At 48.3% G+C, this 17,291-nt stretch overlaps 1 protein-coding gene across 1 annotated transcript in view; it reads right to left on the bottom strand.

Moving 5' to 3' along the window:
• Positions 1 to 1,532: 1,532 nt before the first annotated feature.
• The window catches only part of NOTCH2 (notch receptor 2), an 87,779-nt gene continuing 72,020 nt past the window's right edge, over positions 1,533 to 17,291 (bottom strand). The window contains 10 exon segments of the mRNA XM_075760237.1: positions 1,533 to 5,271; positions 6,179 to 6,276; positions 6,788 to 6,935; positions 7,296 to 7,597; positions 12,309 to 12,477; positions 12,989 to 13,085; positions 13,711 to 13,921; positions 14,765 to 14,907; positions 15,145 to 15,492; positions 16,281 to 16,810. Coding sequence (XP_075616352.1) covers positions 3,928 to 5,271; positions 6,179 to 6,276; positions 6,788 to 6,935; positions 7,296 to 7,597; positions 12,309 to 12,477; positions 12,989 to 13,085; positions 13,711 to 13,921; positions 14,765 to 14,907; positions 15,145 to 15,492; positions 16,281 to 16,810 — 3,390 coding nt within the window. The 3' untranslated portion in view covers positions 1,533 to 3,927.

The raw sequence follows: 17,291 nt of genomic DNA, 5'->3' as shown, positions 1-17,291 counted from the left end.
TCGCCAGCGTGCAGAGGCAGGTCTGGCTTTCACCCCGGGATCAGACCTGTCTCCTTCACCCACACAGCCAGGATACAGCTACTCCTGCTCCCTGAGACCCCTCAAGGCTCAGACAGCTTGCCAGGCACCCTCCGGGATCAAAGGGGTAAAGCCTTCTGGTGTCCAAGCACAGCTGCTGCCTGCTATCGTTTCTCCTGAAAGAAACAACCTTACACAGGAGATCAGCTGCTCTGACTAATGGGGAAACTCTTCAAACACAGCAGTTCCCCCCAGAAGACAGGGCTCCACCCTTGTTTTATGAAAAGCCAGGAAAATGTTCCCCAAAGGAGCCTGAGGCTACTCCATTACTCCTTGGTTAGATAAGGGATAGACACCCCAAGCTCCCTGCCTGGCTGCTTCAATTAGGCTCATTTGGATGCAACACAAGTTTCCACAAGCCCCTCGTCACCCCGGGCAGGGGAAGAGACATGCGCCATCCCTGAGGAGGAGACGCAGTTTCAAGTCTCAGCCTGAGCACCGGCAAACTCAACGCAGCTGTGCCAGACAGCCGAGCTCGCTAAACTTTGGCACAGATGTGCAAACTGCGGGAGCACGTGGATGAAAGCCTCCCCGAGGTTTGTACTTGCCAAGCTGGCTCTACTAGAAGATAAAGGAGCTGCGCTGTTTGAATATTAAACCTTTAAAATGCCTTCAAGCAGCTTTATGCCTGCGAGGCGTTGTAATTCAGCTACCGGCTCCATCTGAGTCCACAGTGAGAGCTGGAAACCGGCCAGGTGAGTGCTGGCGGAGCCCAAGGCTTCAGTGGCACCTCCCCTGCTCAAAACACAGGAACGCCATGGCCCTCATCGATTGTTCAAGTCCAACTTTCCAAGTCTGAAAACACGGCGTGGAGGAGCCCTGACTCCCTGTTTCAGAGAGGCTGAAACACAGAAGTGTTTCATCTCATCTTCATGATGCCAGGGCAAAGCCAGGGAGGCATCCTCGGCTCCAGGGACGAGGGTCCTCGTCCCAGCTGCAGGAACAGCGACAGCCCAGGGAAGCAAGCAGGACCTGAAAAGGTGAGCGAAGCCACGTCTGCACTAACCGCTGCCTGATCCGTGCTTGCCCATGACCTCTCTAAAAGCCACACAAAAGCCCTGGCTCACAGAGTCCCAGGCGAGTGAGAGCTCTTATTCAAAGCATCTCAAAAAGGCCCCATATCCCAGTCCCTCCCCATCCTTCCCAGTATGCCCAGCTGCTCGGCCGCTGCTCCCTTCTCAGCTAACCAAGAGACGCAGAATCCTCCTGCTACGCCCGAGCTAGGTTGCTTTCAGCTCCCAGGAACCGCTCCCGTGGATGGAGCCAAGCGGTGGGGTTCATGCGCTGCTGAGCCCCAGCACAGAGCACCCTCCGTGCCCAAAAGCTCTCCCCTGACGTGGATTGCGGAGGTCCTGACGAGTTGTCCCTCACCAGGGGTCTGAAAAGCTATCCAGCACCGGTGATCCGTTTAGAATATAGCTGGGAAGACAAACAAAACCAGCAGCACACAGACGCTGGGCACATACTCTTTATTCTGGGGATAAAAATTGCTTATACATTTTGCAGCAACTATTTTCATAAAAGACTTTTATAAAAAATGTAAAAATAAGCAAATATTTTCCATCATTAATATAGGAAAATGCTGCTGTGTGAATGGTTACTCTACAACTTATGAGATAAAATACCACCTTAAGGAGATATTATCTTTACAAGTAGTTAAAGAAGAAGAAAGGCAGAGGGCCATCGTATTAACACGCCAGGCACGAAAACTGGCTTCATTCCACAGAAAGCACTCATCTTGTAAAAGGTAGCCACATACATAAAAAGGCACTTAATTATTTGGGGCTAAAGAGGAAAAGCCCTTTGTTTCTTTAGCACTGATGTAGCAACACTTCATTATTTGCAGTGAAACATGTACCTGGACAGACCTCCAGGAGCTTGCGGGCTCCTGCCTGGAGATCCGGGTCGGTTGCAGCTAAACTTCACAGGACACACTGCGGCGAGCGTGCCGGGAACGCTGCGTGCATTGTAAAAAAAGCAGTAACTTCAGAATTAAAAACTTCAGCCCAAAACAACGGCCCCGGGAACCAGCTCCTCCTGAGGCCCTGCCTTCATGTACCATTGAGTTGAATCGAAAGAAAAAGCTTTTACTCTTGATTAGAATGGAAAGAAACATCAGAGAAAATACTGTACATGGTAGGGTGCCGAGTGGCCGCTGCTCGGAGGGGAGCGGCTTTCTCTGTCCTTTGGCGGCAGCCGACAGCCCCGATCTCTTTGGAACTCGAGTCTGCAGGGTTCCCCCGAAGAGGTAGGAGCAAACCATTCCCAGAAATGTTCATTTCAGCTGCTGACCGGTTCAGAGCCCTTCAGGGAAGCATTACTCTTGTGGACAAAGCAGACAGAATGGCTGTTTGTCTAAGGTCAGCAACAGCTGGCTTCCGTAACTCCAAAAGTATCGGGGGAGCTGCAGAACAAATGGCACTACCGTCCCACAGAGCACGTGGGGCACCTCAGCTGGGAAATCTCGACAGAGGCCGAAGCTGAGAGCAGAGGACAGCCCCAAACCTGTTAACCAAACCGCATTAGGCAATGGTTTCCGAGCTATTTGGTCTGCCGCTTAAGCCCAGCTCCTGACTGCGAGCACGCTGCTGCGGCTGGAAGCCTGCTTGGGAATCAGCGCTGCAGCCTCCTTGTTGGGAGGGGAAGACGAGGCAGCCCTGCCCCGGGGCTGGAGCCAAAGGGGCACTTTCAAAGGGCTGGACGCTACTCCTGACGCAGCAGGACACACACTGCAAACACGTAACGACACCCTCGACACTTCTTGATAATACCAGAAAGAGGCAGCATATGGTATCTGGAGGACAGGACACACAGCCACCCTCGGATGGAGGGGAGGGGACTACTGTGCAAGAACGCCGGGAGCATGTGTTACCAGGTTTTGAAACACTCACGCTCATCCCCAGAGGTTCCCAAAAGGCCTGTATCAGTTGCAGGGCATCTCCTCCAGCACGGGAGCCCACGAAGGCGGTCATGGACACACCTGGCAGGACGGGGGCACGGGGAGGGTAGTGTGTCAGAACGGTCAGGTGAGTCTCAGGGAAGACATACAACACGGGAGAGATGTGCCTACAGGCCACCATGGGGGAAAGACTGGGTCAGACCAGCATTTTTCGGGGGGGGGGGGACGACAAACAAACAAAAAAAACCCTAAGAGAAGACTATATGTATATATAATCTCATAATACCTGGGGGGGCAGGCAGTGAGACGCTATGGGGTGTTAGTGGGTCTGTACAAGACAAAGACTCTTGAAGAGGAAAGGGCGAAGCTGCATGACAGAAGGCGTCACTTGACCTGCAGGTGTTTTTGGGAAGTCTGGCTCGCTTGCTGAGCAAGAGTGGCCAAGGAAAGGAGGGGTCCAGGAATGTGGGTGCAGCTCTGAGCTGTGTCAAGACAAGGCAACTTGAACTCGAGGAGAACTAGTAGAAGGTGCTTCAGAGATAGGTTATGTGGGTAACAAAAGGAGTAACAAAATAAGGATACGCAGCTGGTTTTGGCTAAATTTCTGGAGAAATGACCATGAGATGCACTAAGCTGAAGAGCTGTCTCCCCAAAGAAATGGTGGAACATAGTTAAAAGCCAACTGGAGAATCCAGTGCAGACAGCAATCACATCCAAGGTGCACGGGAGTTGGTTAGAAGTGACCCAACTGGTCTTCTCCATCACCAGCTTCTACAGTTCTCTGTTTAGCATAAAAGCATACAAGCCTACAGCGACCACAGTCCCTCCAAGGAAAGAACAGCCTGGGCTCATTAAGACTCTTGGATACTAAAATGGTTCTTCATTTCCATCCTGGAAGACCTTCATGAGTTCTGGAGTCCGCTTTCATCGGGCTTCACCTTGGCCAGCCTTCAGGCATACACCTGCATGTTGTTCCGCTGCTGCTCCGTCATGTGAGCGCCCGCCGGCCCGCGCTGGTTGTTACTGGGACTGGTTGCCACATCAGACCAGTCAGAGGCAGAGTGTGGGGAGGAGCTCGACCACTGGTCTGGAGATTCGGGCGACGGAGTCAGGTATGGGTGCTCCCCTTGTAAGTGCCGGTTGTGGCTAGGAGTCCGTTCTGTGGCTGAGGAGTAGCAGCTGTGCTGTGACGGAGGCGTGGGGTACTTCCCCATCGAGCTCTGGAACTGGTGGTACGCCGGGAGGACCGTCTGAGCCACTTGCCCATCCTGCTGAGGGATGGCAGCCATGGAGAACGAGGCGCTGGGCAGCTGAGCTAAATCCGGTATCTGGTACATGGCGCTAAGAGGACCAGCCATGTTCTGGGCGCAGTTTGACTGAGCCTGCTGTGGCAGTGCCTGCTGGTTTATGCCACCCTTGGGAACCAGCTGGAAAGTCATGATAGGGGGCAGAGGCTCCCGGGACACTCCCATGTGCTTTGTATCTGCTTGAACCAAACCGCTCTGCTGAGAAACGCCGGGGTGCGAATGCATCACCTGCGGCACCATGCCAAACATCTCGTTGTACTGGGACTCGTTCGCCTCCATACGGTTCATCCACTCGGTGGAAACGTTGGCTGGCCGGAGCCTGCCAAGCCCGCTGTTAGGAGGGGTGGTTCTGTGCTGCGAGAGCAGCTGGCTGACAGACGGGAGCACGGTGCTGGATCCACGGCCTAAGGGCTGCATCTCGTGGAGGTTGGAGAAGGACATCGTATGCGCAGCCTGCACTGATGGAGCGGTCAGCAGTGAGCTGGGTGACGAGTGTAACACCCCCGGCGATGGCATCACTGGAGACGAAGTTGGTTCAGATGCAAAAGCGTGGGGCGATTCTAGGGAATCAACTGGTGACAGGGTCACTGAGCTCTCTGAAAACTGCCCTTTGCTCTCACTGAGGGACTTCTTCCTTCTCCTCTTCGCATCTTTGGTGAGGTTCGTGGGCATGATGCCTTTGGCATTCGGTTTTCGTGACTTCTTGCTTAACGAAGCATGCTTCAGATTGAGGAAGGACCTATTCGGACCGCAGATGACCGGGGAGAGGGCAGAGTTCAGCATGGCACCGGGGTGCCCAGCGGGGCTGTGTGCCACGTTGTACTCGTTGAGAAGCTGCACTATGTCGTGGTGCATCCGGTCCTGGGCCACATCTCGGGGCAGGCGGTCCATGTGGTCCGTGATGTCTCGATTGGCAAAATGGTCCAGCAAGATTTTTGCTGCTTCGAAACTGCCTTCCCGAGCGGCAAGGAAGAGCGGCGTCTCTTCCTGAAAACACGGAGAATAAATATTTTAGCGGCTTCACTGGGGGGGGGCTGACTTACAGCTAACACTCCCTTAATGACGCGGCAACACCTGGAAGCGCTGTTTAATGCAGTGTCGCATTAACTGTCTCCAAGAACAACCCACCCTGAGAGGTGCCCATTGAAAAAGGGAGATTACAGGACATGAGTTCATACACGGCAGTGGAGCACACAGGCTAAACTATCCCACCAGAAATACACTATTCTGTCAGGGCTCCTTGGAGGAACTGTGAAAGCACCTGGCGCCTTTCTCCCATTGTCGCCTATGAAGGAAAGGTACAAAGGACTAAAACAGCCCAGTAAAGAACTGCAGCTTGTTGGTAGCTCTAACATCCACTGAGCAATACATAATAATCCAAAAAAGAAACCACAGGCAGAGGAAAGAATTCAAGGACTAAGACACAGCAAAAACTAACAGTGAAGCTACAGGAGGTCTGCACAGTGCAGACTGTCTCTCAGACAGAGGGGCTTCTCCCCCATATCCACCCTCCACTGAGATCCCTGGAAATGTGACAGGATGTAACTGCTGCTGTGCTGCCAGACCTGGCTCTCTGCTAACCAGAATCCAGCTGCACTTCACCCTAGTGCTCTCACACATCATTGACTGCGTATTGCATTCCTTTTCTGAAAGCAAAGCAGGACAGCACTGAAGCCCAGGACTTGGCCAAACACAGAAGAGAACTACTCTCCTGTATAAGAAATCCTACAGGACGTCAGCACTGGGGAGAATTCCAGTCACGGTCTGGGTTTGGAAGACCTGCCCTGAGCACCCGGTTTAGAAAATCAGAAAATCTGAACTTAGCTCACTACCAACAGCAGAGAGAAGCTTTGAGTTAGGAAGCACAACCATGCTGAGCACACCCAAACTGTACCTTGTTATCCTGCATGTCTCTGTTGGCTCCATTTTTCAGTAGCACTAGTGTTGCTTCCACGTTGTTGACAGCAGCAGCCCAGTGAAGAGCAGATTTACCTGCAGGGAAACCCAACCACTTCAGTACCAAACCGAGGAGCTATTTTTTAAAGCACCAAGATGGACAGAGTACACTGAGGGAAGAAAGCAACTGTGGTGCAGCTCACAGCACGTGAATGTGTCCTGAAGTTGCGTTTACACTTTGGTAATCACCACACTGTGACATACCCCTATGTTACCAAGATGCAACGGGACTTTCAGCACTTGCTCTGGGATTTTTTAATTTCTATTTTTAAAATAATCTATCCATAGAGTCACGTCTGCAGTCCAAAAAATCCCAGCATACCCAACCCCACATTTCTTCTGCTTCTCTTCCAGGACTGTCTAAACCAAGCCACTGTGCAGCAGCCCACAGTCTATTACTGCCAGGAGGACTTCCGCAGGAGAGCCTAGTGTCCGATTCAGCTACACAATTTACGAGCAGCCCACACTCCAGGAGAGAGAAGCCCACCCCTCCTTGCTCACACCGTGACAAATATTTCCCCAGCCCAGCACATCGTGTTCACATTACCGTGGTCATCTACGGCATTCACATCTGCCTGGCAATTAATTAGCTCGGCCACCATTCCTTCCACAGCCAGCCGCGCAGCCAGAATTAACGGGGTCGTTCCATCGTTCATCCGAGCATCCAAGTCCGTCACTCTGTTACGGATCAGGATCTGGACAACAGGGGAAGACAGAATTTTTGTTTCAATACCACTACAGACCAAAACTGAGGATTTGACAGAAGCTCAAGAGAAACTTTATAATGAGAAAGCAGCCTGAGCACTGAAATGCAAGGACCCAGATACCAGGTGACAGAGGCAAACAGACCAAATAAATACATGCTAGATGATTCATGCATGCCTAGTTCTTCAAGCTATGAATACCTGAGGAAACTGGATGTAAAATACAGTTTTGCCTGGCCGTCACGCTGTGGAAGGCATGGGAGCAAGGCTGTGAGTGAACAGAACGCAGCTTGGGCAGGCTCGTGTAACTACAGAGCACAGCTACTGTAAAAGGTTCTTCAGTTGCCGTACCTGGAAGACACCCTGGGCATCAGCAGCTACAGCTGCGTGCAGGGGAGTCCGTCCCATGTTGTCCCGCGCGTTAGCATCCGCACCAGCATCCAGCAAACGTTTCGCAGCATCTGCTCTTGAATAACGGGCTGCTAAGTGCAATGCCATCTCCCCAGTGCGGTCTGTTTGGGCCTGCAGGTTGGCGCCTTGATAGATCAAATCTGTTATTATATTTGCTGAGGAATCTTCTGCATCCTCATCATCCTCGCTAATATCAGAGCTGCCCACACGCAGAGATGCCAGCATAAGCGGAGTACATCCATCTGCGACAGAAGAGATGATATCACAGTAAGCTGACGGTGACAGCAAAGAAAAGGAAACCCTCAGACAATCCTCTCCCCTTGAGCACCTACAGCTAGAGACAATCCTGCCAGTCACTTTAACGCAAACATCATCTCTTATCTTAAAGCTCAACAGAGTTAGCAAGTTGTTTTCCTTCCAAGCAGGACTTTAATATTTACTACAACCTGAACAGAAACTAGATACTTCTCAAATAAGAAAGATTATTATTAAACAAAAAATGTTTGCTGCTGAAGTGGAAAACTTCCTCAAAATGTAAAGGCTAGCTAAGTTCCTAGAGAGAGGCAAGAGCTATAAAATCCAAAGACTTCAGATGACTAAGTATAACTATTCACATCGATGTTTTAATCACATATCTGGGAAAAAGAAACAACTGACAGAGAAAAATTACTGGACAATAAGCCACTGATTATTAGTGGCATTTTGCAGACAGTAACCTGAAAAGAAATGCAGACAAAAGCCTTCATATCTATTACACACCAACGTCTTCATTATAAGGACTGTGAAGTTGTGACAGTCAAGCACTCAAAGCTGAAGAACGCCCCAGGATGACTGCCTGAACCAACCTCCTCTTGCTTGTAGTAACATCCATGACCAGAGCCCTAAACAAACTGATCAGGCACAGGCTGTACTTTCACAGAAGTACACCACGTAGGGAGGGACCATAGAACAGGATCTAATCCAGTATTCTTCACTGGTGTGCCAGTAGCATCACACGTGCAATGCTTTGTTCCCCATGCGCCCCTCCATCGCAACACGGACTGCCCACAGCTACACATTCCTGAAAGTCTCCCCACAGTTTGAGTGCTTTGGAAAATACCGGGCTCCTGTCTCTCCACAAGCCTCCAGTGATGGGCTGACACTGATGGGACATCCACAAAGGCTAAATTGAGGCTAGGATCATTCGTCCAACAGGGATCCTTCCATTGACACTGGACGGAGAAAGGCTCCTCCAGACCTCTAATTTAACTTAGCTCCCTTGGATGAACTTCCCTATCTGCTGATCAGAGAGGGTGGTACAGGAAGACTAGCTCACGCTGCTGATTTTTCACCCTTGTTAATGAAACATCTCCACATATTTTCAGCAACCTATCCAATGCCTAGTGTTTCAGTTTCAGCACACTCTGAACTTTGCAGAGTATTCATTATGTAAACCCAAATACTCCAACTGCAGATGCTAATGCTTGCTTACTGATTTTACTGCTTTATCCACACACGTCATAGGCACTTGGAAAGCAAAAGGGACTAACACGGCAGCTGGAGTGAAGCACTCTGTGCTAAGCGCCCCACTGGAGTTCTGCAAAAGTGAATACAAATTTTGGTTCTCCAACATGACTCACTAGCAGAAGTTGAAGACAATCTTTCAGCAACTGCCTGATTAATATCATGGACAAGCAAGGGGTCTTCCTGGACCCTACAGACAACAGCTTCCTTGCTTGTACAACTTTTAATCTACAGCACACTATCTGCACTAAATGAAGTGCGTGAGCCCTGCAGAAAACCATATGGTGTGATGGCAGAATTAGGATTCTGCACAGGTGATGATCTCTTATTGCAAGCAAAATACAGTGTTCTAATGCCCTGACCCATTTCCCAAATTCTGATCCCCAGGCTTTTCTCTTTTTTTAGAGCACTTCCAAAACTTCCATAAAATTCTAGAAATCTATGGCTCTACCACGGGGCACAGTGTCGAGCACTGGCAGAGCTCAGGACCGTGGCCTCCAGGTCTGCTCCCCAGCCAGGCTGGCAGCAGCGGCATGCACGCTCCTCCTAGTGGCTCACAACCACAGGACACACCGGCTTTCCCCGAGCTACTTTCTCAGGTTTTCTTGGATGGCAGCACAGTGTTGACGTACGGGCCTGGGTTCAGTTCCAAGATCCAGTCTCGTCTATAGACCCTCTTGCCTGTCGTCCAAGGCTATACCTCCTTTTGTGCTTCTCCCTCCCACTGCTGGCTCTGCTCCCTTGTCCCAAATGAATACTTCTCAGTATTCAAGTCAGGCCGTGGTCTCCTCCGTACTGCTCCGACACAAAGAGCAGAGAGACGGAGCACAGAAAGCTTTCCTTTTCTCCAGTACCACAGCCCTGGGAAAACCACTCGCAGGAAGGTCTTGCTTGCTTAATCACTGCAGTAGTCCTGGATGGATCATGCCTATATGCTCTATAAGGACCCAGCTATAACATGCATTAAATCTTTGGAAAAATTAGCTGCCACCCTCCAAAAAGTCTATCAGGTATGTGCAGCTCTTTTCAGAGCTTTGGAAGTTGGACACACACGGGTAGTTTTATGAGGCTAGCAAAAAGCGCATTCAGCTGGACCATCACAATTAAGTCCTTGATGGACTACTAGAAAAAAAAGCCGAGGACACAATGTCTTTTTTCCTCCTTCCAGCTTGTTCTCTGAAATAGCTGGAAAAGAACCCAAAAGGATCCAGCTGGAGGCAGACACACACCATGGAAAATTCCAGTCTGAACCACTGAAGTTTTAGTAACTGAGAAAGAGGGGCATATAATAGGGACAGCTAATCAGTTTTAATTATAGGTGGTGTTACCAGTTATGCCTATAATTGCATTACCCTGGTTACACACTCACAATAACCCCAGTGAAAAGAATGTCCTCACCACTCTGGGGGACACAGAGAAAGAACACATGGGGAAACAAAGGTGACAGCAGCATTTTATAAAAACTCTTCTGTTTGCTGTCCTTCAAGAAGACAGCCTCTGAGTAAACGTGAAACTCGGAGCGAGATGGTAAAGCCAGAAGTTCAACAGATAGGTACAACTGAAGGACTCTTCCACAGAAACAATATACTGAAAGCTGGGATGTATAGAACCCTCTGGCAAAGTCTCAAGGCCATACTTCTGTAGGAGACTGGACCTCTTAGATCCCCCGAAACTCGAGAGACTGCAGAAGGTGCTGGATTAAGAGAGGGAACAATCCTTTGGTATGCCAAGGAATTTCGACTTGCCTCTCCTCTCTCTAGAAAAGATTTCTATTGTTCTACCTGCCACCTGGACCTGTGGCTCACCCAGCTTCAGGTGGCTCCAGCCCACACACCTGCACCCAAGTCAGTCAGCCCCAACACCCTTTGTAATTAGGGGCAATGAGGCATTACCGGCGCATTAGCCATCCAGTCTGCAAGAGACTTCTGCTTGAGACAGAGATGAACTAACTCTCAGAAGTGCCTATTTCTTCCCTCTGCCTGCAAAGGAAGAGGAAGGTGTCCAGGGCAGATGAAGAGCTACATAAACTGTGAGGAATCCTACCCTTCTTACTACTCCGTTACTCCAACACTTCTCAGACTTTTAAAATGATTTCTTCCCCTGACAGTAACTCAGCTGCTTGCTTCTGATGCTGCGGAGTGGGATAGCTTACAGCAGCTTGCTGCAGGCTTCACAGTCGCATCTGTATGGCAGGAAAGCAACTCACAGGTCACTATTATTCTATTGCTATTGTTGGACAAAGCTGTGAGTGAACATGAAAATAAGCAGTCTGAAGTCTTAAGAACGTTATTGCCTGCACTTGGAAAGCTTTTACCCTGCCACACAACTAGAAGCTTTAATAGGGGAAATAAAGAAAAGCTTAAATTTGGCAGAAACTGATGGTTTATGTTCTCACACTCGTCACACAGAAATCCCTCCTTCCCTGTGCTTTGCATTTAGGAGAGCTAACGGGTCAATGAGCAGAAAAGACAATAGAAGGGAAGTGAGAGAATGGGTCCAGTCATCATTAAATCGCATGGAAATATTCCCACTAAATCAAATAAAAAGCAATTGCAGCAGTATGATTGGAACCACCTCTCCGCATATGAACAAGAGCCACGCTTGCAGCTCTTCCAACCAGGATACAGTTCTTGGTCAATTCTCTCCTCTCAGAACACAGGAATCTGTTATTACCAGATGACGCACCCAGTCCCTTACCAGGTTACACAGCCGTAGTGCTACACTTAGAAAAAGCAACAGAGCATTCTTACTGCATCTAGTCATTTGAGATTGAAAGAGAACAAGCCTGTGTACGCATGTGCGTGTTAAAGAAGTCTCCTTCGAAGTTCACAGTTGTGTTATGAATTCAATGAGGATATAAATCAGTAAATTAAAAAAAAAAAAATCACTAACAAGCTGGCTGCATTCCTGCTTTGTTCCAGCACAGATGTCTCACACTGCTAAACAGGGTATACTGTCTGCCAGAAGTCATCTTAGACAGGAAAAAGCCATCCTTGCTTCCACCCCAGATAACAGACACCTCAGGTATCAACCCTCCTAAGGTGGTCCTTAGCAAGGTCTGGCATAAATCTCTGTGGTGATCCAGCTGGAGAAGCTGGGGGTTATTTCCAGCTCAACTATGGATTCCAAATTTCTGCTGCAATGGCATTCTGACAATATCTTTTGGGCACGCGTTGCTGTAAAGAGATTCTATAGCTGTAGTTCCTACAGGTGTTTGCTAAGTGAACTCTTTTTCTCCTGGTTACATGACATTCCATGTGCTACAGACCATGATCCAATCTCTCCAGCTTTCTTTTCTGGAGTGCACATGAGCTATCCTTGAGTACCATAAAATTTCTGCCGTGTTCCTATATACTCCATATAATTTTTAAACATTAGCAGTCCCAACCATCGGAGACAGGGGAGGTCGGTGGCTGGCTGGCAGAACTCATGGACGCTCAGAGTACTGACCTGGTCCTCTGACATTGACATCCAGAACATCCACTTCTTGATCTGCCTGAGGTGGTGTAAGGGCTAGCGACGTGCTCCCACAGACGTCTGCTGCCTCCAAGTGCTGCTGTGTCCACTGACGCTGGTCTATCTGCTCATCACCTTCCGGCAGCAAGGCTTGATCCTCAGCCTGCGCACAGGAAAATAAGCGGTTACTTCAAAATGCTCATCAAGTGGCCAAAGACACCGAAAGTTCTTGGGGGTTTTCTTAGTTTTGTTGGTTTGGTGGGTTTTTTTTGTTTTGGGGTGGGTTTTTTGGTTGGTGTTTTTGGTTGTTTGTTTTAAGCTAATGACAGTCTCCATTTGCCTCTGCTTGGCAATCTCAGGTTTCACACTCCCACCATACGTTATCAGGCCTGAACTGCAAGACATTACACTACCGTTAACCTTCTCTTCCCTTTGGATGCAGCAGGGCCTGGGCAGGGAGGGGACACTGGAACAGAAGTTACCTGGCATCTCTGCTGGCCTGTGGTGGCAGCGTTAACCTGACGATTTGCTCCTCAGATATCATTAGTTATATATTACAAACCCCTAAGCAAAGGGAGGTTTTGAGCAACGGGGATACTCTGGAAGTTAATGCAGCTGTTTTCCTCACTAGAATTTTCATTTTCAGGCGATATTCAAGTCTTGGAGCTCCTTACCTTTGCTCTCTTTGGCTGAGGTCCACCATCACCTGCCCAGTGTTCAGTTGGTCCAGAATCTGCCAGGTTACCCTCTGGTATCTGGACTGACATATTTCTAACAAACAAGGAGAACACATCACTTTGCAAACTGAGCAGGTGCTACTACTGCTACTTACACTAGCCTGCAGAGATCAAGGGTGGGATGCTTGCCAGTTTGGTAGCTTGCAAACAGAGGGACCAAGAAATTGGAAATCTCAGGCAGCTAGCAGTGGCATTAAATGCCTTTACAACTGCAAACTTGGTTAATTCAGTGGAAAGCCAAAACTGCATAAATGGGATTCTTCTTTTGAAACTTTCCATTATTTCTGAGTTATGTCTTTAATGCATTGAGCTAGATGTATTAAAAGTTCGTTGTTATCTATCAACCTAAAAAAAGTCTCACCTATTCCAGGAGGAAATCATGCAAACAGTACTCAATTGCTGAACTAAACAGTGTCAGAAAATCAAACATAACCAAGAGTTCAGATTCCTTATTAAAATTTTGTAATTACAGTTAATGAAAGTTCTTCTGTCCAAAACAGATATATTACAATTTAGAGAAATAGCTTAAGAAGTTCTAGCTTAAAAGGCAGCTTTCTCTATGGAGTTAAGTGCCTTTACTGAAACATTTATACACCACGTTCTCAAAATCCACTAACACACTAATAAAGACCCTGTCAGTGGCCTAAATGCAAACTTACTTGAGTCCAACAGCATCTTCCCCAACTGGCTCTCTGCGCTTATGATTGCTAGGATCCCTGCGCAGAATAAAGCCCTCTGGGAGCCACAGCGAGCCATGTTTGCGCTTACGCTTTGCCATCATCACGCCCAAGAGAAGGATTAAAAGGATGATCAAAGCTGCCACAGCAAGTAGGTAAAGCAACTGGGTCTTTGGTGGTAACAAGGGTTCACCTAAAAAATCCAGTTAAAATACAACAAGATTAACAAAGTGGAGACAACGATCTTCAACCTACATACTTTTCTCACTCAGTCTCCCCCACAGACAGCATATTGTTTCTACACTGTGATGCATTTAGAGCAAAAGCTCAAGGAAGTTTAGGCTCTGCTGCAACTGCTGTAAGAATACATCCTGTCTTTCTGGCTTCCCTTGAGCTCGTTTTTCAAGGTATTTTTTAGAGTATATGACTGCTAAACTGAAGATCTTGCTCCTTCCTCAAGAGTCCTGCTGGCTGAAGACAGCCACCCTGAATCAGTGTAGAGAGCTGATGTACATAAAGATACGAGCATGAGCCAACTAGAATTAGTGATATTACCAATCTAGTACAAGGTTGCAGCTGAGCCTCAGACTGAAGCAGAGGGGAGCAGAAATCAAAGGGATTATGTATTGCCAGAGGAGAAAATGTTTCCCAGACTGAGGAATGCCCTCCTTCCTCCCTCTCTAATGGCACCTTTTTCATTGAATTCATGGCTTAGAGCATGAATGGTTTTTAGTGCAGACAAGATCACTGCAGTGTGTGACACATTGCTGCAGTACATGAGAGATTACTGTTTCTACAGGTATTAAAATGACTAGGCTCCAAACTTAAACGCCCTGCCTTACTAACCAGATGTTCTCTCAGAGAAGAATATGTATATTGCACATGCATACTTCTATAACTGGGGACAAATCAATTAGCTCCCAGAAACCATACTGAACAGTGAGACACACGATCAATAATCTCAGCGTGAATTTTGCAAATCCAAGTTTACTGACTGCCTTCCCCCACAAGCCATTTTCCCTCTACAACTACTTACTTTGGACAGACACAAAAGGATAAGGCAACATGCCCTTGATGGCCTGAGCAGCTAAGAGAGCTGCAGCAGCTTCTGTGTTCTGAAAGCATTGCTCCGAATCCTCCGCGCACTGACGGTTGTCAATCTCCAGGAACACCCTGGTGCTGCAGAAACACAGTAAAAGGGCACAGAAGTCAGCAACAGAAACTTTTGCCAAAGCACTAAGTTAAACTGCGGCCTTTTCAGTTAATCTTTCCACCCCAGCACTGAATTTCGCTGTTGCAATAGCTTTACATCTCCCCATAAAAACCTATAGATGGGCTACAGCCCCAGAAGGTCCAGAATGCCCCAGAGAGCTACCAGCATAACCAGACCAGAGGAACACAAAGGCAGCCACTCACCCAATGACCTCTTGCTCTAGTTCTCTGTGCTTGCGAATGACCACAAGCGATCGCCGACTCCGTGCTGCTGATTTCTCCCCATAGTACGGGAATACCATGGGGTTTCCCTGGGAGTCCAGCTTGATTCTCAGATTGGTGTGTAGGAGAGTTCCCAAAGTGCGCAAGAAGCTGCGGACATCGCCCAGCAGCTCGTCAGGGGGCATCAAGACCACAATGATCAAGGTCCCTTCTGCCAGCTTCTCGGCTTTGTCACCAGCACAGTCCAGACCGTCCCAGCCACACTCCTCACTGTTACAGCCCTGGTCACAGCGGCCATCTGCGTAGTGATCTGCACAATACTTGTCATACCTAGAACAGTGAAAGGGTTACAGGCAGCATATAGGACGCATGCATTCTGTACAGTATACCTGCAATCTAGGGGCCAAAGCCTTAGACTCCTCATAATCATTTGAGGTAAAATAACACTCATATTCAGGCTATAAGGAGAAAAAATATAACCCCAGCATAAGCTTGCAATCTGGCAGGGTGGAAGCAGGAAGCACAGAACACCCCAAGAACACGTAGTTCAGTCCTGGTACCAGCGGGAGAGAACCGCTTATTCTGTTTACTAAGATAAAGCTATAATACCTCCTGCCTCACCAAGGGAGAATCGTCACAGCAAAGCTGTAGCATTTATTACAAATAACTGAAGAAAAAGAAGTGCCACGACAAACAAGCTGGAAAACGCATGCAGAGGTAGCAAATACAGCTGGGATAAAAATACAGGTATTGCTGGTAGGGAGTGAAATTTGGGATAGGAGGCAGTACTAGTAAAATCTAGTACAAGGTGAAATGCCTCCTATTTACATTTCCGCAGAAGCGGGGCACATCCATCAAACAGGTTAACACATTACCATTGCTCAGGCTATCAACTTAGTTCATGGCATGCAAATTTCAGAAGTTATTTCCAAAAATAGACAAAAAGTACACAAAGCAGCAGAAACTCCTTGATACCAAACTTTCAGCAAGAGTAAGGAGCAGCAACAGAAACAGGGGAAGAGATGGGAGCAGCAGGCATGAAGTGTACCAACTACTGAAAGCGCTAGCAGGAGATATATTAGCGACACAGAGAAACCATTCTCAGGATCAAGACTTACTTGCACGTTTTGCTGTTTTGCTGACATTCAAAGTTGTCAAACAGGCACTCGGGTGTGTTGCAGAACTCATCACACTGTCCATTGAAAAGCATCCAGCAGCGCAATGAAGAAGAGCAATTGGCCCAAGGATCTTCCATTGTCAGTGAGCAGTCGCCTCCGTCCCACTGGCAGGCATGAGTGTTACAGTCTTCATCACAATAGCCATCTTTGGCTTTTTCCGCACACTGGGAATCCAAACATCCTCGGGGCTCTGGGCTGAAAGTTACGGGCTGTTCACACTGGCTGCCTTGGGTGTGAACAGGGCACTGACAATAATAGTAAGGAGGCTGAGAATGAGGGTGGCAGCTCCCACCATTCTGGCAGGGGGCACTGGCACAACCGGTGTTTGCCTGGCATTCCTCTCCCACAGACAGCCTGGGGCAATAGCACCGTGGACCAGAAGATGTCTGGATGCACTGCTCTCCCTTTTTGCATTTCACTTGTCCACAAGTACTGTGGCTGCTGAACTCACATTTTGCTCCAGAATAACCCTACAGGGGGAAAAAAAAAAAAAAGCAAAACAAGCAGGCTCACAAACTTATTCTTCAACGCTCTGATGGCTGGAGGCAAGGCGTCACATGCAAATCCCTTCTCCCCTGTAATTCCTCTAGCCTTATTGCAGGAGCCATGATTTTTCTGGATCTAGTTTCAGGGATAAACTAGGAACTTACAAGGCTCAGTTACATTTTGAAATGGACTCAGAAGAGCCATGAACAAGGGGAATCTTGCAGTGAGCACAGAGAACACAGGATAGCAAAGTAATTGTCAAAATTTAATGCTAGGTTTAAGACAGAAAAGCCAGCTGTCTTGCCTCAACAGCAGAATTGTTTGGGGTAACAACTGGCAGCATCACTCTCCTAGAGTACCTGGAAGCCCTGGGTTTCCCAGCTAAGTAGATAAACTGAGGGATGTGGATAGAGTGTTCAAGGATACAGCTTTGCAAGTAGTACAGAAAAGATAACCTTCACCTAG

Source organism: Balearica regulorum, chromosome 8 (assembly GCF_011004875.1).
Source record: "Balearica regulorum gibbericeps isolate bBalReg1 chromosome 8, bBalReg1.pri, whole genome shotgun sequence".
NCBI classification, from domain to species: Eukaryota; Metazoa; Chordata; class Aves; order Gruiformes; family Gruidae; genus Balearica; species Balearica regulorum.
The sequence above is the reverse complement of the archived record's forward strand: the minus strand, read 5'-3'. Positions and strand labels throughout refer to the sequence as shown.